Raw genomic sequence first — 22837 nt, forward strand, 5'->3', positions numbered from 1 at the left:
CAGACTGGCTCCTGCTGCCCCCAGGCATGGGCAGAAGGCTCTCCACTCCCACAACAGGTTGTCCAATTGAAGAGAGAATTGAACAGGAAGTGGGGGTGGGGCTTTACTCTGCACAAGGAAGCAAAAGAAAGGATTAATGTCTAACTGAGGAACCAGGTCAGACAGAATGCTGGGACAAAGGTAGGTCATTCTGGAGGCTGTTTAGAGTAATTTTACTCATAGAAAAAAAAAAGGTTTACTTATTCTTTAAAGCTTAGAATAATATTTTCTTTGATTGGGCACCATATTGTTTAGGGTTTACAGCACCCATCAGTAACTACATTCATCTGCCTAACAAATGTTAATGTAACCACAACCAAGGGAAGGGTTTTGCTTACCTAAAACCCCCAGCCAGTGCTCCTCTTAGGAGAAAACTGCACTGGGGTGTATGCAAACAAGCATTCTTCTTCCTCCTTTGGTCTTCGCACATGTGCAGTAGAGTGAAAAGCTGAACTTAAACAAATAAAGCCAGCTTTTTGGCTAAACTGCACACGAGTGGGCCCTGGGGTCGATATAAAGGAGAAGGAAGGAAGGAAGAGAGATCCAAATTACGGAAAGACCCCTTATCCGGAATACCCTTGGTCCCGAGCATTCTGGATAATGGGTCCTATACCTGTATAGGATGCATTATCTGGAATAGCTTGGGCTTTTAGGTGAGATTAGTTGCCCATGATAAATCTTTACTATTGCGGATTACTAGTCTCCCCATAATGCCTTCCCATAAGCAATAATGTGAACCGCTGGTGGGAAGAATCACTAAGTAGCCAGATGTTTCCTTGCAAGGAAACTTCAAACATCTTCATAAAAACAAAGCAACACGTATACTTTCCCGCTGGTGATTCACGTTATTGCTGCTGGGAAGGCATTTCGGGGAGACTAGTTGCCTATGATAGTGAAGAGTTATCACCCACCGGTGACTAATCTCCATGTGGAAGTTGTCGGAAGAGTAGTCTCTGCTATATAGTAACTTATTTTGACTTTAACCACGAATATAATATTTAAAGGTTTTGTTACAGGTGTTGTACACTCAAATTTAAAATGTAAAGTAATGTAAATATTTTGATTTTAAACAACTTTACAGTATACTTGAAAGGGGATGTTCAAGACCAAACTGGTCTTATAAACTACAGATTTATTTTGTCATTTGCTTTATTGACCACTTTTTGTTATATTTTTAGGTGTAAACAAGGATAATATCAGAGCAGGATGTAAGAAGTGTGGCTATCGTAAGTTATTTTGCATTTATATTTACATTTATACTGGAGCATTTATTTTACTGCATTTTTTTTATTTCCTGAAGGTTTGCTACCAAAGTTAAAGGGGAACTCTTGCTTCCAAACCAAAATTTGTAAAAGAGCCCCAGACAACACAGAAACCCCTAATATACCCATCACTTTAATCTGTTCCTTCAAAGAGTATGAATAAATACCACTTTTATAGGCTGGAATCCAGCTGCAAAACAGTTCTTCTCTTTCTGCATCATTTGAAATCCCTGCAGGAACTACACAACCCACAATGCATTGCACTGTGATGTTTCATTATTTATTAACAAATAAATTAGGTTGAGGAGACTGCCTCATTCAGACAAAAGCAAACAAAAGGAATTCTGGGAATGAATTCCAAACTCTTAAAAAATCCCATTTACATGGGTTTATCCTATAGGCTAAAGCTCACCCACTGGGTTTGAAGCTGAAGCCAGGACAATAGTTAATCAGATTCCCAACTACAGACCGGTTTCGCCCTTTTTGTGGCTCATCATTATTTATTGACATCATGTGTGCAGGGAATTGTGGGATTGGGAGGATGCAGGCTGAGGGCAGGCAACTACTGTTACATTTTATTTGAGTCTCAAAATAGTCAGCCAGATCAGCAGGGGAACAGGGGGCTTAGGGAACTGTTCCAAACCATATTATTATATTAAAAATCATGAAAAGGCTACATATTTTTAAGTTGAGTGAATGAAGAGGATCCAAACATGCAGGAAATGAGGCCAGGGAACTCCACTGTGTACCTCTGCATGTTTATGACAGATTCACAAGTAGGAAGACTTTTCAATGGAATATACTGTACTAAGAGGGAGCAGTGAGGGGAGGCCAGTTGATGGGGGCTGGGTTGGGGGGGTTTAGTTCTCTTTTAACCTTGCTACCTGGGACCATTTGTGTCCCTCTAAGGAGCCTTGCTACCTGTATTCATTTCTGTCTGTCTATTGAGCCTTGATTGATGGGATGATGCCTTTTTTATTTTTTTTTAATACACATATAGTGTGGCAGCTTCTTTAGCCGAAGTATACATACCTGCAATATCAGCTAGTAACCATCTCTTCTTATATCCTACACTTCTTTTATTTCAGTTAGCTCCGTCAAAAAACCCAAACCCTTTTTAGTAACACATTCAGCGTTTCCCTTTCCAGTCAGTGGAAGTGACCAATTATGAGCAATTTTCTTAAAGCCCTTACTTCTTCAGAGGGGGCCAATTGGTTTGTAGTTAGGGTTTAAAGGAGAAGGAAAGGCTAATAAAGAGTTAATCTCAAGCTGCAGGCATACCTTCAGTTCTCTCAATAGTGTCCTTAAGTCTCCCCATATTTCACATGCTGAGATGATCAGAAACCTCATAGGAAAAATAAAACTGAGCTGTGTAAAGTTCCCATAATGCCTCGCTCCTGCACTGAGACCAAGACCGGTATACATGCTCAGTTTGTAAGACTATGAGGAAGCTTCCTGCTGATTGGCTCAGATCCACATTCCTAAGGTGGGGGAGGGAGTTCTTAGCATTCTTAAGGGAGAGGGGAGCAGGAGAGAGCAGAGAGCTGCGTGTCTCTGGCACAGGAAAAAAGACACAACAAATATTTTGACAGAGAACTCAGTGCAGCGTTTCTGTGAGTGCTTATGGCTGTATTTACATAGACCTTTCTGATACAGCTTACTTAGTTTTTACCTTTCCTTCTCCTTTAAGAATAAGGGTTATAGAAACATAGTTCTAGTCAAAGTTGTTAAAGGAGAACTAATCCCTAAAAATGAATGTAGCTAGAATTGCCTTATTTTATATACTAAACTCATTGCACCAGCCTAAAGGTTTAACATCTCTTGGCCTTTAAAGATTTTATAGGAGCTCCCCTTCTTGGATTTTGTTAGAAGTGTCAGTGGCACTGTACATGCTCAGTATGCTCTGGGAGGCTGTTAAATAACTAAGCTTTGGATTTGTAATACAGGCACTGGGGGTGTAGTGTACAGATTTCCATATAGTATCATTTATAGAAGCTGTGCTCCTCTGTATTTGTTTTGCCTACTTACAACATACAGTGCACCTACATAGTACAGCCGTCATTATTATGCACAAATCTGTAAATCTGTTCTGCGCACTTTCAGCTGGCCACCTAACGTTTGAATGTAGAAACTTCCTACGTGTGGATCCACAGAGGGACATCGTACTGGATGTCAGCAGTACCAGCACCGAAGACAGTGAAGATGAGAGTGAAGAAGTCGCTCGGGCCCCTGCAGACAAGAAAAGTACGTTTCAAATGATTCTATTTTGTATAAATAATAATCAGTTGCTGAGTGATCCTTAGCAACTGATTGCAGACATTTAAAAGTAAAGGACAAGGAAAGTCTATCAATGATATTAAGTCATCATACAGGCATACCTGTAGTGTGTTCTGCAGCGCTGTATAATCTCATGTGTAACTGTTCAGCTGCTTAAACCTATAGTGTAAAAAAGGCCAGTGACTAATTAAAAATACCCAAAGTGCATCTCTCTTGCACCAAGACTCAGCACTTGTGCAGTAGGCCCTGTAAGATATTGGCGTATGCGCATTACTCGCAATCAGGAGCGAGCATTTGTCGCCATGGTCAGCAGGCGGAGAGAAGCTCACACATGCACAGTAGATTTGTAGCGGCCCTCTTGTCAAGAAAACAAAAATAGTGCCTGAATCAGAGCAGTCTAAGGTGAACTAATAACATGTGACCACAAGCAAAATAAGAAGTTTTTATGCAAGCAAAAAAAAGTTAGCGATCTGGTACAGTAGGGAGCACTGAATAATGTACTTAAAACTTGTGTAAAGGAAACCCTTTACTATATATAACAGAATTACATCAGCTTAAAGGGGTTGTTCACCTTTGAGTTAACTTTTAGTATCATGTAGAGAGTAATACTCTCAAAAAATTTGCAATTGGTCTCCATTCTTTTAGAATTTGTAGTTTTTTTTTTTTGTGATTATTTCACTTTTTGTTCAGCAATTCTCCAGTCTAAAATTTCTGCAGTTATTTGGTTGCTAGATTACCTTAGCAACCAGGGAGTGATATGAATGAGAGACTGGTATATGAATTGAAGAGGACCTGAATGGAAAAACAAGTTATAAAAAGTAACAATAAAACTATAGCCTTTTTTGGTTGCTGGGGTCAGTGAACCCCCATTTGGCAGTTGGGAAGAGGCAGAAGAAGAAGGCAAATATTTATAAAACTAGTAAAGATAAATAATGAAGACCAATAAAAAAGTTGTTTCAAATTAGCCATTCTATAAAATATTATAATAGTCAAAAACTAAAAGTCACTTATAGGTAAACCACCCCTTCAAGTAATGTAGTTTTTATTTTATTGCAACTGCACTTATGATTTGCCATAGTAATCACTTAGATTTATAAAACATATCACTGCATGTATTTATCAGTCCAAATGCATGTATTTAGAACGATAATTTGAAGAACACAATATATCCTAGTTAGATCAGATGCAATAACTTCAAATTTTCAAGCCACTTCTATTCGATCATCGGATCTTTTATGCGGTTAAATTGTTGTGGCAATTTCCCGTCTTTATAAGAAATGGACTATTTGCCTTTTCATGATACACTTAATAGCATTGACTGCTCCGGCAAAGGAAAAAGGAGGTTCCATTAGATGTTTCTAATGTGTGCATCTGCTCTAAAGCTCTCTACATGTATAATACAAATAGGCCGGTACAGCCTGTACTAGCAGCATTGTCTTGCAGAAATCTAAAGGTCAACAGTTTTGTTGGGATTCAGTAACTGCATCCAGAACCGGGCAATTATAAATGCACATAAGTGGATTTCCAAAAGTAATTGGGTTTCTCAGATTCCGCAGCGCTTCATTGAAAACATCATCCAGGTGACCTTGTGTTCTGAATTCTGTTTGGCTTTTTACTCATTATTTCCTACAAAATATTTTTGCCAGTTGTTGTTATAATTTATTAGAGGCACGGTATCTGCAACCTGGAAACTCATGATTAAGAAAAGTAGCAATACCATTTCCCATGGCTTAACTAAACACCCCCTGTTTTTGTTTTTTTTTTACCTGTAGGCCCCTTTGCCCCTTCCCAACTGCATCAACCCAACCCTTAAAAATAGACCCCCTTCCCTTATAGCTAGTGGACAAATAGAGAGCTGTGCTGCAGTGTTGGCAGCCATCATGTTTTCTGATCTCGGGCTCCATGGCCGTGATCACTGACTTAGAATATACACGCTGGAAGCCAGAACCTGATTCCGGCTTTCTTTGCAGTACAGGTATAGGACCTGTTATCCAGAATGATCAGGACCCCGGGCTTTCCAGATAAGGGATCTTTTTGTAATTTAGCTCTCTCTACCTTAAGTCTACTAAAAAATAATTTAAACCCAATAGGATTGTTTTGCCTCTGTGAAGGAGTGAATTAAGCTAAAAAATTTTTGTTTGTTTGTTTGTCTTTAAATGTTAATTTTACTGGCCAGTAATTCATTAATTCAGTAATTTATTATTTGTGTAAATAGCTATGTGTATAATCTGTATATATATGTGGTATATATGTGTGGAAAGTACAAACTGTGCAACAGTATTAGCTTTGGGTTACAAACTGAGGCCTACTTTGTTTGGAACATGTGCCTCAGCTGTGCTGAAAGTATGTTTTAAATGGTGCTGAAACTACTGCTTATAGAAAGCTAGGTTTACCATAAGTGTATATAAAAGTGAGTGCATAAAACTACTTTGTTTCTATACATAACATTGCAATTGCATGTATAAAGTAAAGTTGAATAAAGCACTTACCTGGAGCTTTTAGAGAAGCCACTTCCTAAAGGGGTGGGCAGCCTCTCTGAATGAATATTTATAGAGTAGATGCTGACCACCGGGGGCAGCATAGAGCAGTTTGGAGGCTATAAAAGCTGCAGACTGGTTTCTTTTGGGAGTCTGTGTTAAGCCTTTGTAAGAGGTAGTTATAGAGCTCCAGGAGTGTGCTTGACCCCCTGCTGGTACAAGTTGGTATTACACCATTGAAAAAACTGTTTTTTTTCTGCATGTGATAAAAAATAAAGCACAATTTCCACTCAAGATCTGTCTGGCTACTGAACCTGCGCACACCCAGTGACATTATGGTGGCAGCAGTGGGATAGTAAAGTGCCGCAAAAGGCAGTGCCAGGGTAACAGATGTGGAAAAAGAAAGCCTGGAGAGAATCCCCAAAAATTACCCAGATGGTGCAAAAGTGCAAAAGTGAATACAAGGTCACAAGCGGGAGTAAAACTGCTAGGCGAGTGGAAGAAACCTGCAAGGAAAGTCAGAATGTCCAAGCAGGAAGATGATCCTTCTTCCAGAGGCCCTTCACATGATTTCCCTGAGGAAAAGGAGGAAATAACTAGTGAAGCAGAACTTCTGACTGGTGCCACAGGGATAACTACTGCTGAGCCTACAGTGAAACCAAAGACACATATTGCAAAGGTTTTTATAACAGAACAGGAAGAGCAGCCAGAGCCAGAGACTTCTGTATCTTCACCTCCTTCAGGTTTAGATGAACTTCTGAAATGGATGGTTCTGAAGCAAATAGAATCAGACCAGAAGCATAAGGTGGAGGAGCAAAGATGGTGGCAAGATGAAGCTAAAAGGCGAGAGGAGGAGCAAAGGAGATTTCAACAAGAGGTACGGGAGCACCGTGAGGAAATGCTCAGGCTACAACAGATGCAGCACAAGCAGCTTGCAGAAATACTTCAAGCCTGGAAAGAGCAGAGTCCAAAACCTCAAGAGACTACAAGTCTTAAAGATCTCCGTCTGACTAAATTGACTGCTGAGGATGATATTGAATCCTATATCACCATGTTTGAAAGAGTTGCCAAAACATGCCTTTGGCCCAAAGACCAATGGGTGGTACGCCTTGCTCCGTATTTAACTGGCAAAGCACAAAAAGCATACAGCAGTTTAAATGCCAGAGATGCTCAGGATTATGACTATGTAAAAGATGCCATATTTCACCGGTATGAGCTAAATGTTGAAACCTTCAGACAAAGATTCAGAGCCTACAGGTACAGCAACTTTGATGGTCCTCGGGAGGCATATGCCCAGCTGCATGAACTGCTCTTAAAATGGATCCAGCCAGAAAGGAAAACTGGTGAGCAAATCCTTGAAATGATTGCACTGGAGCAATTTATTGAAATCCTACCTGATAAAGTAAAGTTATGGGTACAGGAGCATCGTCCTGAAACAAGTACAAAAGCCATTTCTCTAGCAGAGGACTTTTTGCTAGCCAGAAGGGAAGCTGAGCAAAGAATTACTGTGCGAAACAAACCCCTTCTGCAAAAAGAGCCGCAGCTCAGAGTAAATCCTCAAGACCGTGGAGATCCAAAATGCCACAACTGTGGGAGAGTTGGACATATTGTGAGATTTTGCCGTAAAACACAAAGCAAATGTAACCCTTCTAATGTTGTTGGAGACAATGGTGGTTTCCTAGTTGAAGCATGTGTAAATGGCCAGAAAATACAAGCCCTACTGGATAGTGGAAGTCCCCAGACACTTCTTAAAGCTGGACTGCTGAGAAATCTTCATATTTTGGGAAACACCACTATAACATGTGTCCATGGAGACAAGAGAAAACATGCCTTAGCCAAAATACAAGTTAAAATTGGAAAGACTGTCCACAGAGTGATTACAGGACTGGTTCCCAAGTTGCCTTATCCATTGATTATTGGGAGAGACTTTCCTAATTTTCTAAGTTTGTTGCCACGTCAGAAAACTGAGCGACCTGTGGTAGCAGTGACTACGCGGGCACAAGCAAAGAAGGCTGATGCCAGTGAAGGAACCTGGGAGAAACTTTTTCCTTTTTCTTCAGATTTGTTTAAAGGACAAGGTAAGCCTGGTAAGACTAAAAGGGAAAAAAGACTTTTAAAGGCTCAATGGAAAACTGAACACAGTGAGCCCAAAAAAGACTTTCCTGCTACAGCCAATTGGGACATTGACATTGAAAAAGCTCAGAGAAAAGACAGCAGTCTGCTGCCATTATTTAAAAAGGTTGTAAGTAATTCTGAAATATCTGATGAACAGCCTTGCTATGTTTTACAAAATCGTATCCTTATGAGGGTAAGACAAAACAAAAAATTGGGAGTAACACAAGAGCAAGTGATGGTTCCAAAAATGTTTAGAGAGGAAATAATTCGTTTAGCACATGAAACACCATGGTCTGGTCATATGGGTAGAGAGAAAACCCTGAATAGAATTTTATACAGATTTTTTTGGCCAGGTATTCATCAACAAGTCGCTGAATACTGCAGTTCTTGTCCTGTATGTCAGAAAACTGCACCGGTTAAGCAAAGTGACAAAGCTCCCCTGATCCCAATCCCAGCTGTGGGTAAAGCTTTTGATAGGGTAGCAATGGATATAGTAGGTCCCCTAGAAAAGAGTAGTAAGGGTAATCAGTATATACTTGTTGTTTGTGATTACGCAACTAGATACCCTGAGGCCATACCCCTAAGAAACATTACAGCCAAAACTGTGGCAGATACTCTTATTAAAATATTCAGCTCTCTTGGTATTCCCAAAGAAATCTTAACTGACCAGGGAACAAATTTTACCTCAAGTCTTTTGAAGGAGCTGTATGTACTACTTGGAGTAAAAGCACTAAGAACTGCTCCTTATCATCCCCAAACAGATGGTTTAGTAGAGAGGATGAACCAGACTTTAAAGCGTATGCTTAAAAAATTTGTGGAGGATGACCCTAAACATTTGGATAGGTGGTTACCCTACCTTCTTTTTGCCTATAGAGAGGTCCCCCAAGCCTCTACTGGTTATTCACCTTTTGAATTACTTTATGGAAGGCAACCTAGGGGTATCCTTGATGTAATTCGTGAAAACTGGGTAAGTGATGAGCACAGTCCTCAGAGTGTCATTGATTACATTGATTGTATGAGACAGAAATTGTCCAAAATGTCAGAGATGGCACAGCAAAATTTAGCTGATGCTCAGGTTAATCAAAGTACCTGGTATAACAAACGTTCAAGGGAACAAACATTTAAACCAGGGGAAAAAGTCCTACTTTTACTTCCCAGTCAGCAGAACAAATTAATGGCTAAGTGGCAGGGTCCATTTCAAATCTTAAGACAAGTGGGTCCAGTAGATTATGAAATACAGATTCCAGGTAGAAGGAACAAAAAGATATATCATGTAAATCTCCTTAGAAAGTGGAAGGAGAGGAAAGAAAATATTTCCTTGATGGTATTGCAGGAATGTTCACCTGATATGGCTGAGGAAGCATATCAGAGACTGGACAAAGAGAGCTCTGAAGCCTGTAAAATTAATTTATCTTCTGAGCTAATTCTAGATGAACAGAAAGAATTGTGCACGTTACTTGACAAATACAGTGATATTTTTGTTACAACACCCGGAAGAACTAATCTTATTGAGCATGTCATTGACACGGTTGATGCCAAACCTATTCGTCAGCAACCCTATAGGACCCCTGAAAAATACAAACAAATTGTTAAACAGGAGGTTGTGCAGATGTTAGAACTTGGTGTAATTGAACCTTCTGTAAGTAACTGGTGTTCACCAGTGGTGTTGGTTCCGAAAAAAGATGGTTCTATTCGTTTTTGTGTTGATTTTAGGAAAATAAATCTCATATCTAAATTTGACTCATACCCAATGCCACGCATTGATGAGTTAATTGACCAGCTGGGTGGAGCTAAATTTATCTCTACCATTGACCTGTCAAAAGGTTACTGGCAAATACCTTTAGATCCAGAGTCAAGAGAGAAAACAGCTTTTGCAACAAGCCAGGGGCTCTTCCAATTTGTAACCATGCCATTTGGTCTTCATGGGGCTCCTGCAACTTTTCAGCGTCTTATGGACCGCATCCTTAGAGGGCATGATGCCTACTGTGCAGCCTACTTAGATGATGTGGTGATATTCAGCTCAGATTGGCAAAGTCACCTTCAGCATCTAGATACTGTACTGTCTCTCATAAAGTCTGCTGGTCTTACAATCAACCCAAAAAAGTGTGCTCTAGCTTTTACAGAAACTAGATATTTGGGTTATATTCTAGGAAATGGAGAGGTAAAGCCTGACACAACCAAAATTAGAGCCATTGCTGAAATTCTTCCACCAAAAACAAAGAAAGAGGTACGTTCTTTCTTAGGTTTGGTTGGCTATTATAGGAGGTTCCTGCCAAATTTCTCTGAAATTGCTGCTCCTTTAACCAATCTTACTAAAAAGAATTGCAAAGACCAGGTTATATGGAGTCCACAATGTGAAGAAGCTTTTCAGAAGCTTAAAAACATGCTCTGTACTGAACCAGTTCTCAAGAGTCCTAAGTTTGAGCAAAAGTTCATAGTACAAACTGATGCATCTGAGAATGGTTTAGGTGCTGTACTGAGCCAAGAAATTGATGGAGAAGAGCACCCTGTGCTCTACATAAGCCGCAAACTATTTCCTAGAGAAACTAGGTATAGTGTGATTGAAAAAGAATGTTTAGCAATAAAGTGGGCACTAGAGTCATTAAGATGTTATCTTCTAGGCCAAGAGTTTTCCTTAGTGACTGATCACCACCCACTTATATGGATAAACAGAATGAAGGATAAAAATGCAAGAGTTACAAGATGGTACCTTGCAATGCAGCCATTTAGGTTTACAATTCACCATCGGCCGGGTAGTCAACACCATAATGCTGACTATTTATCTAGATATGGTGCAGAAACTGAAAGTGAAAAATAAGCCTTTTTAAGGAAACTCAGTACTGAAAAATTCCCTTATTTTTTCTTGAAGAAGGTAACCTTCTTCTTAAGGAGGGGGATATGTGAAGGAGTGAATTAAGCTAAAAATTTTTTGTTTGTTTGTTTGTCTTTAAATGTTAATTTTACTGGCCAGTAATTCATTAATTCAGTAATTTATTATTTGTGTAAATAGCTATGTGTATAATCTGTATATATATGTGGTATATATGTGTGGAAAGTACAAACTGTGCAACAGTATTAGCTTTGGGTTACAAACTGAGGCCTACTTTGTTTGGAACATGTGCCTCAGCTGTGCTGAAAGTATGTTTTAAATGGTGCTGAAACTACTGCTTATAGAAAGCTAGGTTTACCATAAGTGTATATAAAAGTGAGTGCATAAAACTACTTTGTTTCTATACATAACATTGCAATTGCATGTATAAAGTAAAGTTGAATAAAGCACTTACCTGGAGCTCTCAGAGAAGCCACTTCCTAAAGGGGTGGGCAGCCTCTCTGAATGAATATTTATAGAGTAGATGCTGACCACCGGGGGCAGCATAGAGCAGTTTGGAGGCTATAAAAGCTGCAGACTGGTTTCTTTTGGGAGTCTGTGTTAAGCCTTTGTAAGAGGTAGTTATAGAGCTCCAGGAGTGTGCTTGACCCCCTGCTGGTACAAGTTGGTATTACACCATTGAAAAAACTGTTTTTTTTCTGCATGTGATAAAAAATAAAGCACAATTTCCACTCAAGATCTGTTTGGCTACTGAACCTGCGCACGCCCAGTGACAGCCTCCAATAAGGATTAATTATATTTAGTTGGGATCAAGTACAGGTACTGTTTTATTATTACAGAGAAAAGGGAATCATTTAACCATGAAATAAACCCAATAGGGCTCTTCTGCCCCCAATAAGGGGTAATTATATCTTAGTTGGGATCAAGTACAGGTACTGTTTTATTATTACAGAGAAAAAGGAAGTCATTTTTTAAAAATTAGAATTATTTTCTTATAATGGAGTCTATGGGAGATAGCCTTTCCCTAATTCATTTCTAGATAATGGGTTTCTGAATAACTGATTCCCCATACCCTGTAATAAGACAATGCTATGCAACTGATTCTAACAAGGCATTAATTGCAGATGCAGACCACAGTGCCACAAATAACAAGAACACACTAGTAACCAAATGTTCTGGATAATAGATGCCTTATTTTTCTTTTTTGTTTTTCTGCTTTCCTTTATGTTTAAAGGGGACCTGTCACCCTAAGAAATAATTTCTAATTCTTTTGTATCGGGTTAGTCAAGCATAATAAACTTCACTTACACTATATAAGTAATATAAATTGTGTTTCCTTCAGTCCTGGAATTACACAGCCACAGCAAGCAGGCAGGCACCATTTTGTGGACACTGTTATGAAGGCCAGCTTTGTATCATGCCAAAATCTTGTTTATGTTCCAGAATGGGGGACCTGATGCCCAGGCCCATGCACTGGCCAGACAATAAGACAGTGAGGAGGGAGGGTGAAAGTGAGGAGGGCAGTGACATCTACAAAGTGCTGAATGGAAAGTGAAAGTAGTCTGCCCCACCTCTATGCCTATTACGTAAAGGTAGGGCAGATAATATATGATTGACAGCTGGGATTTTTAAATGCCCTTTATAATGGGTATGGATGTGTTACTAAACAAAGAAATGTGGATTTCATGTTTAATTTGAATAGGACTATTATACAGCTTTTTATGTCTGGGTGACAGGTCTCCTTTAATTCAGTAATCCCAGTTCCATTTGAAATATTCTCCTATTTCAGTAAGTTAGGACTTCCCACTGTGTGAGAAATGTTCCCATTATGCAGAAGAGTGTGTTTGTTTTGTATTCTGTCTATGACCTAATCCTTCTCTAAAATTAAATCTGTGTGTTTATGGAAATTCATTGTTACGTATTTTCCTGATGTGTTTAGGTGCTGGGGGGAAATGGTTGGTCTCGTGCCCTCTGTTACAGGCATGGTGACAGGTGCCATAAACAATACGCTGCTTACACAGATGGATGAAATATAATTAAAGTATCATTGAAACACGAGACCAGGCTCCAGGCTGAGAGAATATGATCTACTTCCTTTGTTGTTTTAGGGACTCATGGAAAAGCAGTGCCATATCTATATTCAAAAACACATTTTAGGGCAGTATTATAAAATATTTTACCAACTCCTCCATGAAGAGAGAATAAAGTGACATTGATGCTGAGAGGGGGAGCAAAGAGTGACTTGATTTTATCAGAAATGGCACCGAATTTTTAATTGATTATATTTAAAAAGTTTCATTGTTTGTGATCCAGAAATGTATTCATCCACAAAAATGGCAGGAACTGTTGACTTAGGAGACTTTTATACAGGTGAGATTCTGATGTGCATACAGCATGACTACTATGTGCTAAAAGTTCCTTTAATATCTCAACAGATGTCACAGACACCGGAAAGAAAAAGCTGAAAAGGAAAAAAGAGAAAAAGTTAAAGAAACACAGAAAACGGTAAATATTTGTTTTCTTGTTTGAACAGTTTTCCTGGCAACATTGCTGTTTGATACTCTAAACACGCCTTGTGCCAGGAAAGCATACATGACTCAATAAGCATGTTGTCCTTGTTGCCCAAGGATATATTTATGTAAATCTGTATTTTATTTTTTATTCAACGTTTATTTTGTGGTATCAAACATTTACATGTTACACTGCATTAGAAATATTATATTCACATTAGTCATTTATCATATCATTTCCATAGGTAGCAGTTCACATCGTTTTATCCCTTCTACATAAGGTTAATTATCTTATAAACATAATTAAAGCTGTAGTAATGAGTTGTAAATATGTATATTTATTCTTATATACACATGGACATGAATATTCCTGGTAATAAGAGTTCTTTAATAAAAGAGAGAGTTCAATCAAAAATATACATTTATTAACCAAAGCTATTAACACATATCTACAGAAATAACAAACATGCAAAATACAAAATGGCACTAAATCGAAATACAATATATAACATATATTTACAAAGATAATTATAAATGTGGATATGTTACATATAATCCCACTGCCTCCCTTATAATCATCCTTCCATTGAGTTTGGCATCTGTGTCCTCACTCCAGGAACTGCAGAAACACATGAAAGGAACACCAAAATATGAAAGTGTTTCAGAGTAATTACAACGTAATGTACAATTGCCCTGCCCTGGTATATCTGGTGTGTTTGCCTCAAAAAGGCTACTATAGTTTATATAAACAAAGCTGCTGTGTAGCCATGGGGGCAGCCATTCAAATGAGAAAAGGCACAGGTTACATAGCAGATAACAGATAAGCTCTGTAGAACATAATGGGGTTTTATCTGTTATCTGATATGTAACCTCTGCCTTTTCTCCTTTTTTCCAGTGTGAATGGCTGCCCCCATGGCTACACAGCAGCTTAGTTTTAAAAACTATAGTAGCCTTGATGAAGCAAACACACAACTTTTACCAGTGCTGGTCAGCAGTACATTATATTTTAATTACTTTTTAACACTTTCATTTTTTGGTGTTACTGTTCCTTTACCTAAAACTTAACCCATGCTATTAACCTAAAGACTGAGCATAGTTGATATGTCAAGTTCTGATTGGTCAATAACCATTAAGTTAATTTTAGGGAGTTGGCCATGGATTCCTGAGGCAGGTTGGACAATGGAAGTTGGGAAAATGCAGTTGGGGACAAAAGGGACTGGATTTCCAATACCCTTGGTCAAAGGGAGGAGACTTAGCAACTGTGTGCTAGATCGGATGTGCTTGAAGCTTGCATCTGTTGTTAACTGATTGTATCTAAAATGTAAATTACACAACATCCTTAAATACACCAGTCACAAAGTATATATAAAATACACGCATATTGTATTTAATACAAATATTAAGATAGTACATAGAAATACTGACTTTTCTCAGTTGCATTCTGTCTTGTATTTTTGCCCATTTTTTTTAACCTAAAACTTCACAGTTTCTAGTATGGATAAGGCACAAAATCCAACTAGATCACTGTCTCATTAATAAACGGGGTGTGGGGACTATTATCTGCTCTACTATATTAATTTTATAGATTTTTACATTTTTCAACCTTTATTGTAAATTTCCAAGTACAGAGAGAAAAAAAAGAAAATTAGGACAAGTAAGATACATAAGTGAGTCTGTAAATGTATATACTAAATTCAAATTTTGAATCAAGAAGTCCATATTATATGCACAGCCAACTTCAGCTTTACATGTGGCCATTCTGATTATAAATATAAGCCAGTGGTATCAATAAAGAAGCATGCCCAAAGCCTGTCAGCCTGTCTTTCCTTGCTTGCAAGTAATCTGGCAAGTAATCTTGCTAGTAATCCAACATGTCACACGTATTTTCCAAAATTGACATCATGATTGGCAGTCTCAGTAAAGTTATAACAAGAGCACTTGGTCATTGCAATGTTATTACATGATCTAGTAACCCAGGCAGTATAGATAACCTTGGTCTCTTTATATTTAAAGGGTTTTGTTGCAAAAGGAAGCTGGGCAGGTGAGGGGAATATGGCATATTTTGGGGTTTTTTTTTTCGTAGGGGTGAGTGTATGTCCCTGTTACCTAGGCCTTTGATTAGTGTTCATTGCAGTGATTACAATACAGTATCGTTTTTGGTTTACTCTGTTTTTGTTTCTGCGTTTTTTGTTTTTTTTTAGATTGCATTCGTCAAGTGAATCTGATGACAACTCCAAAGCAAAAAAACGAAAAAGCCAAAAAAAAGAAAAAAGAGTGAAGCACAAAGCAAAAAAGGGGAAGCAGCACAAAAAAGATAAGAGGAAAGAAAAACGTGAGCGAAAGTCATCATCATCATCTTCATCATCCAGCAGCTCCCAGTCATCCAGCAGCGACTGAGAAGTCCCGTTATACCTGGCACACTGTACAGAATACATTTATGTTTCCTTCATGCCATTCTGCCTCTGTTTTAGTACTTTATTTTATAACCCAGCCAATAATGGTGCAAAGCAAGACATGCATTTTATTTTACGTGGGTAACTATCAGATTGATTAGGCAACCTATTACCCCCCAAAATTCCAGCTTTCTGTAAATGATAACAAATGTAATTCATGAAACTAACGTAACATTTTTGAGAACTGTGATTTTCCGTTTCATGCTGATAAACTGCAGTCAGGGCCTGAACCAGGGGGGAGGTAGTTGCTAGGGCACTACTTCAAATAAAAAGAAACTGAGTGTACCCCCCTGCCCTGACTCTGCCTTTGCTGACATTTGCTAATAGGCAATCGGAGCAGCCCATTGGTGAGCGAGGGGGGAGGGGTAAGAAGTGAAAGGCCTTGGGCACCAGTACCTTTTGGTCCAGCCCTGAGTGCAGCTAAGGGCATCTTTATAAAGGTGTGTAATATATGTTATGACAAAAATATATATATATACATTTATATACTGCTTAATACAATCATAAAATTAATGCTTATATAACGCTAATCAGCAAGTTGATAAACCTTATGTTGTTCATTTTTCACCACACTAATGCCAAAATGATTTGAAACCATTTGAAACTCTGCATAACCCACTAAAGTCATGGTATAAATTCAGGCACCAGAAAATTGGTGTGAAAATTGGTTTAAAGCAGAAGCTGACCTTTAAATTAACTTCTAGTATGTTATGGCTGATTCCTAACAATCAATCGGTCTCCATTTTATAGTTTTTGAATTATTTTGACTCCTTCCAGCAGCCAAAAAAATTATTGCTCAGTGAAGCTTGTTATTGCTATTTTATATTGCCTTTTCTACCCAGGCCCTTCTCTATTCATATTCCTGTCTCTCATTTAAACAACTGCCTGGTTGCTAGGGTAATTTAGACCCGAGCAACCAGATAGCTACTGAAATTCCAAACTGGAGAGCAGCTAAACAAAAAGCTAAATAATGAAAAACCTGCAAATAACACAAAATAAGGACCAATTGCAAACTGTCTCATAATACCAAATTCTAAGTTAATTTTAAGGTGAACAATCCCTAGCAGCACTGGACCCTTAGCTACAATAATATAGAAAATATACATTTACAACCTGCTCTCAAATAAAGCCGTTTGTTATGGCCTGAATACATTTGCTTTAGTTGCTTTCTAGTGTTATTAAAGCCATTCACTATGTATGTACATGAGCGAGTGCATTAATGCATAATCATTACCATTCCTGGATCTATTTCCTAATTAGTACTCGAAATCTATCCTATCAAGCAATGTTAATGATGCTCATTTGCCCATATGCCTGAGAAATTGGGAGCCTTATTTACATTGCACCCATTGGGAGAATCTGAAGGCAAATGAACGGAATGGGTATAAGAACAGTAATGGTGATTATTATCCCTTTCCTTCCATTTGGGAAAGTAAATTGATATGGTGGGAAAATGCAGAAAGCAACTCTAGGGTAATGAAAGTATTAATTATATTTAAATGTAAATGTTGTCGTTTGTAACCAAGACACCTGGTTTCCCTTTTCCACAGTAGGGACACAATGTCTGTTCCTTTCCCTCCGATGATGATCAGTGGCATGTATTTGCTTTTTAAACAGTGCTAATCAAATCTGAAGTGGCTATGCATTTTGGTACAGTTTTATTAAAAGTATTTTTCTTATTCCTTGCAGTAGGCAATGTTTTATTGTTATAATAAACCAGGCATTGTGTATGTACTGCGTAGATATGTGTTCCCATATTGTCTTTTTTTTTTTTTTGCTAATAAAAGCATTATCGTTCTTTGCGTTAATTGCATCTTTTGATGATTCCTGCCGCTGCCGCACCATTAAAACGCTGAAAAGAGGAATGTCGTTCCGTTTCCTATAATTCTATTCATGCATTATGTTGAAGTACTGCCATTTCTCAAGGACAGTTCTATTTAAAATGTATGGGTTGAGCATGTCCTTATATGAGAGTCAATATGGTTGACTGGCAACAACGGGGAGAGATGCAGGAGCTGAACAGATGTGAAGTATCAATTTACTTTAATGATGTGAAATGAAGGGGAAGATTTATTAACAATGGCGATCACGTTTTAGGCAAGTTGATCATTTTAATTTTCTTAAGACCTTATACCATTTTTTTCTGTGCTTTTGCTAATTTTTATAAATCTGCCCCTTAAGGGGGTTATTTGTCAATGCTTATATTAAAAACATGAATTTTCAATATTTATTAAGCAAAAAACACTTAAAGGAGAACTAAACTCTAACAATGAATATGGTTAGAAATGCCATATTTTATATAATAAACTGACTGCACTAGCCTTTTCAGCATCTCTATAGTAGTAATGATATTGGGCTTTGCAGTTATGACAGGAGCTCCTCATCTTGGGTTCTGTTAGAACTGTCCGGGACACTGCACATGCTCAGTGGGGTCTGAGCAGCTGGTGAAGCTGAGCTTAGGGGTCATTGCAAATTATCAGTTAGAAGATGAGGCTGGTCTGTCATATAAACTGATGCTACAGGGCTGATTATTAAATTCTGATTCAATTGCCCTGCCCACAGTATATTGTGCCATTAATATTCTATATATACAGTATAATGTGCCATTAATATTCTATATATACAGTATAATGTGCCATTTATTCTCTATAAATACAGTATATTGTGCCATTTATATTCTATATATACAGTATAATGTGCCATTTATATTCTATATATACAGTATAATGTGCCATTTATATTCTATATATACAGTATAATGTGCCATTTATATTCTATATATACAGTATAATGTGAGTGGGCCCCTAAGCTCAGGTAAGTGACAGCAGCACAGAGCATGGGCAGGGAATCAGCAGAAAAGAAGATGGGGGGCTACTGGGGCATCTTTGGGGGCACATACCTTCCCTGCTAAAGGGCTGGGGTTGCCTTGGGCTGGTACCAAACCCTAAACATAATGTGCAGCATTTCTAACCTATTTCGTTAGTTAAGCTTTAGTTCTTCTTTAAAAAACTAATGTAAAACTTCAACCGCTCACAAGATTTTAGGCAAAATTCAAACTAATTAGTCAATTCAATTTATTTGAATTCATTTTAGCTTTTCAACCTGTTACAAATAATAAAATACATATCTCAGTTGGAGTCTGCTTGTTACAGTTATAATCTATCACATTTTTTATTCAGATTTTTTTTAATAAGGTAACTCACATGTTTTTAAATTTCAGGGTTATTCAAAGTAGAAATGAATAGACGTTTGGAGTTTCAATATTCCAAAATGCTCTCAAAATGTTTCAGATAAGAAAACTGTTTTGGATTAGAATTTTTTTTAATTTCCCTGTCTGAGAATTGGGATAACTAGGAGAGAGCGCCCAAACCAGCTTGTGCCAAATATATAAATAAACAGAAACAAGTGCAAATATTGCCCTAAGCGACCATCAAGAAACCAAAGCTATGTTCATATCTGCCTCTTATATATCTAATTATTTGAACTGTGTGAGGTCTCACTATTGTAATAAAAAACATTATTTTCTAAAAGCTTTTGAATGTGTTTAATATCACTCTGCCACTATAGCACCCAAGTTAATAGCATTAAAGATCCAATCTTTACAGACGGGCCTTACAATACCAACCTCAGGGTCATTAATCAGCAAATCAAAGAGCAATATTCCAAAGCCAGGCCCCTGAGGTAGTTCACTGGTTCAACCAGAATAAATTCCATTTATCATTTCTCTTTGTAATTTATATTTAAGCCACTTTTCTATCTAAACAAGTTCAAGGCCGGTATGCTATGTGGTACTGTATTAAATACCTTAGCAAAATCAAAGTAAATCACATTCACTGTAACCTTAAGGTCTAGATTTCTGCTCAACTCCTCACAGAAGGTGATTATATTGTAATGCAGGTTGCCGAAAGCTAATTTGTCATGTTCTTAGTATTCTGATTTGACATGTATTTTTTATCTTATACTTTAATATTGCCAACATATGATTTCCATTCCTACCACAGATGCCAAGCAGACCTCTAGGTTTCTGGCTTCTCCACTTCCACATGGTTGCCAGAGGGTCCATTTTGCCTTTTCTGATAAATGGTGCACAATTGTATGTATGTATGTATAACTTTATTTATAAAGCGCCACAAGGGTACGCAGCACTGTACAATCTTACAGAATACGAAATTACACACAAGGAGAACAAGTGTTATAATAAATAAATACAATAAATATATATATATATATATATATATATAAATGCACAGGGAATAAGTGCCATGTGGTATGAGACACAGTAGGAAAGAGGTCCCTGCTCCATAGAGCTTACAATTGCACCTATTGACATTCAGGAGCCTTGTCTGCAACTTTTAACTTTTTTAACACCCACCCCAGGTGAACAAAATTTAAACTCCTAGGTGCGTGTCCCCAATCATAGGAAATCTCGCGAGATCTCGGGCTGTTAGTGATATCAGTCATAGGTCATGTGATAAGGATCACAGACAGAGCCACGACCTGGTTACCAAGGCAACATCTAAGGGGCACATTTACTAATCCACAAATCCGAATCCCAAACAGCAAAAATTCGTATTGGAAACTAAAATTTCTGAACTTTTTAGTCGCCGTCGCGACTTTTTCGAATTTTTCATGACTTTTCCTTGCAAATTTTTCATATTGAACGATCGTAAACGCCGGGAAAACCTTTCTGACTTTGATCCTTCAGTGCATGTCTGCATGGGCTCGATCAGTGCACTTGCGCACGAAAGAACGGTCGTTGCACAACGAACGTTCTTTCGTTCAATCTGAAAATTTTGGTAAGGTGACGAAACGTCGGGGAAAATACGAAAAAGTCCCAAAAATACTGATCATTACGAAAAAAACGCATTTGGACGCCTTCGGAGCGTTCGTGGATTAGTAAATGTGCCCCTAAGTGTTATACGGTGCACAATTATTACAATGTCTGCCATCCTTATCACGTAACCTGTGACTGATATCACTAACAGCCCGAGATCTCACAAGATTTGGTATGATCCTGGACACGCACCTTGGAGTTTAAATTTTGTTCGCCTTGGGTGGGTGTCAGGGAATGCTACATTGATAAAGGGAACGAGAGGTTCCCGAAACGTCTGTATCCTTCTCACTGATTGCTCCAATAAACCTTCATGGAGGCAGTTTTTTGCACCTACTGAATCGTGAGTGAGTGACTTTTTTGTATTTTGCACTTAATATGTTTATAGCCGGAAGCCATGGCTTTTAGGAATACGCACTCCAAGTTAACTTTATTATAGACTCTATCTTGGATAGCACAACCGATTTTTTCTTTTTGCACTATATGTTGGAAATATGAGGGGTACAAAATATGGTGATTAGTGTCTAATATTGCAATTTGCACACTACAGTTGTGTTCCTGAATGATTGTATGAATGTGTGTGCAAAGCAAAAATTGTGTTCAGAATGATGATCTTAATAATGTCACAGGTAAAAACATGGCTCCTTCTGTCTCCTATAGTCCCTGGCATATCCGAGAAATAAACATCTATCCTCATTTTCCATCCTTGCCCATCAGATTTGCCCCTTTCCACTGCTTTGCCCTTGCAGATTGGAACCCACTGCTATAGAAATCTCTCTCCCCACATGCAGCTTTGTGTGAGAGTCAGTTGTTCCAAAGACAGCTCTAAATTTGCCTATGAAGCCCAAACGAGTGATGCATTAGACATAACTGTCCACTTGAAAAAAACAGCTCTGCCTACTGCAGGGAGAAGGGAGTAATGAAGAGTAACTTATTTCAGAAATGGTAGAGAATTATTAACTGATTATATATGACAAGTAATTTACCTGTATAATAATTTTTTTGTCTTTGGCATAGTTCCCCTTTAAGCATATTTTGCTTATTTATCTCCAAACTTTTAATTTTCCCAACCTTGTACACATAATGCCCTCTTATTAAGTCCGCTGCTGATTATAAGAAATTTTGTACGCCGTATCTCTCTAAATCACTGTTCGTAGTTCACCTACTGAAAGAGGGAAATCTGACATGTTCACTCAAGGAGATCATTATGGTTCATCAGCGTGCTGTAGTGCTGTATCAGTGTAATTGCTCACATAAAAGGATGAAGGCATCGTACCGCGTTCAGACACTTTCTAGCTGAATTGCTTTTTTGCTCCATTCCTTGTTGGGGGGGATCAGGAGTTCCTGTTCCATGTGCAGCCCAAACTCAACATGGGGTGCTTAGGAATGGGGACTACTATAAAAATAATTGTACCTAAGTTATTCATTATGTTCTGCTCTGTTCCCTGCTGCTGGCTCTGCCTTTCTGATGTTGCTTTATGCAGAAAACCCTTATCTCCTGTAATGTAAATGTAAAATTATTATTCATTATTGATATTACGCAGATCTTTAAAGAAATTGTTCCTCATTCCCTGCCCACTGGAGCTTACAATCTACATTCCCTATCATATACACAAAATTCACTTTAGTCACTTTCTGTAGGAACCAATATCTATAGTGAGGGGGGAAAAAACTCAAAATGCAAAGTTTATTTCTACTGGATAACATGGTAAAATCCTTGTTACTGTAGTGCTCAGTTTTTGGACTGGGCCGGCAGGAAAACGTGAAAAAAAACCAATGGGCGCCGTCGACCCAGGCCCACTCTCCCCCAGCCGGGCCTGATTACAGTGCATAATTAAGGATGAGGGAAGTACATGCTGCTGTCATTGCATGAGTGCTGGAAGCATACCTCCCAACATTTCATTAAGAGAAAGAGGGACAAAAATATGTGACACGGGTAGTGCGGCAAAATGTTTTGGGCCACGCCTGCTTTGTGACCACGCCCCACATGCCACACCCACTTTACATGCCCCAGATGTGCCAGTATAATCGCTAAATAAAAAG

At 38.3% G+C, this 22837-nt stretch overlaps 1 protein-coding gene across 1 annotated transcript in view; it reads left to right on the top strand.

Annotated features, from left to right (window-relative positions):
• The window catches only part of srek1ip1 (SREK1-interacting protein 1), a 31625-nt gene extending 13854 nt beyond the window's left edge, over positions 1-17771 (top strand). Inside the window, 4 exon segments of the mRNA NM_001015999.2 lie at positions 1218-1265; positions 3405-3545; positions 13436-13505; positions 15712-17771. Of these exon segments, the coding sequence (NP_001015999.1) occupies positions 1218-1265; positions 3405-3545; positions 13436-13505; positions 15712-15907 (455 nt within the window). The 3' untranslated portion in view covers positions 15908-17771.
• The last annotated feature ends 5066 nt before the right edge of the window (positions 17772-22837 follow it).

Source organism: Xenopus tropicalis, chromosome 1 (assembly GCF_000004195.4).
Source record: "Xenopus tropicalis strain Nigerian chromosome 1, UCB_Xtro_10.0, whole genome shotgun sequence".
NCBI classification, from domain to species: domain Eukaryota; kingdom Metazoa; phylum Chordata; class Amphibia; order Anura; family Pipidae; genus Xenopus; species Xenopus tropicalis.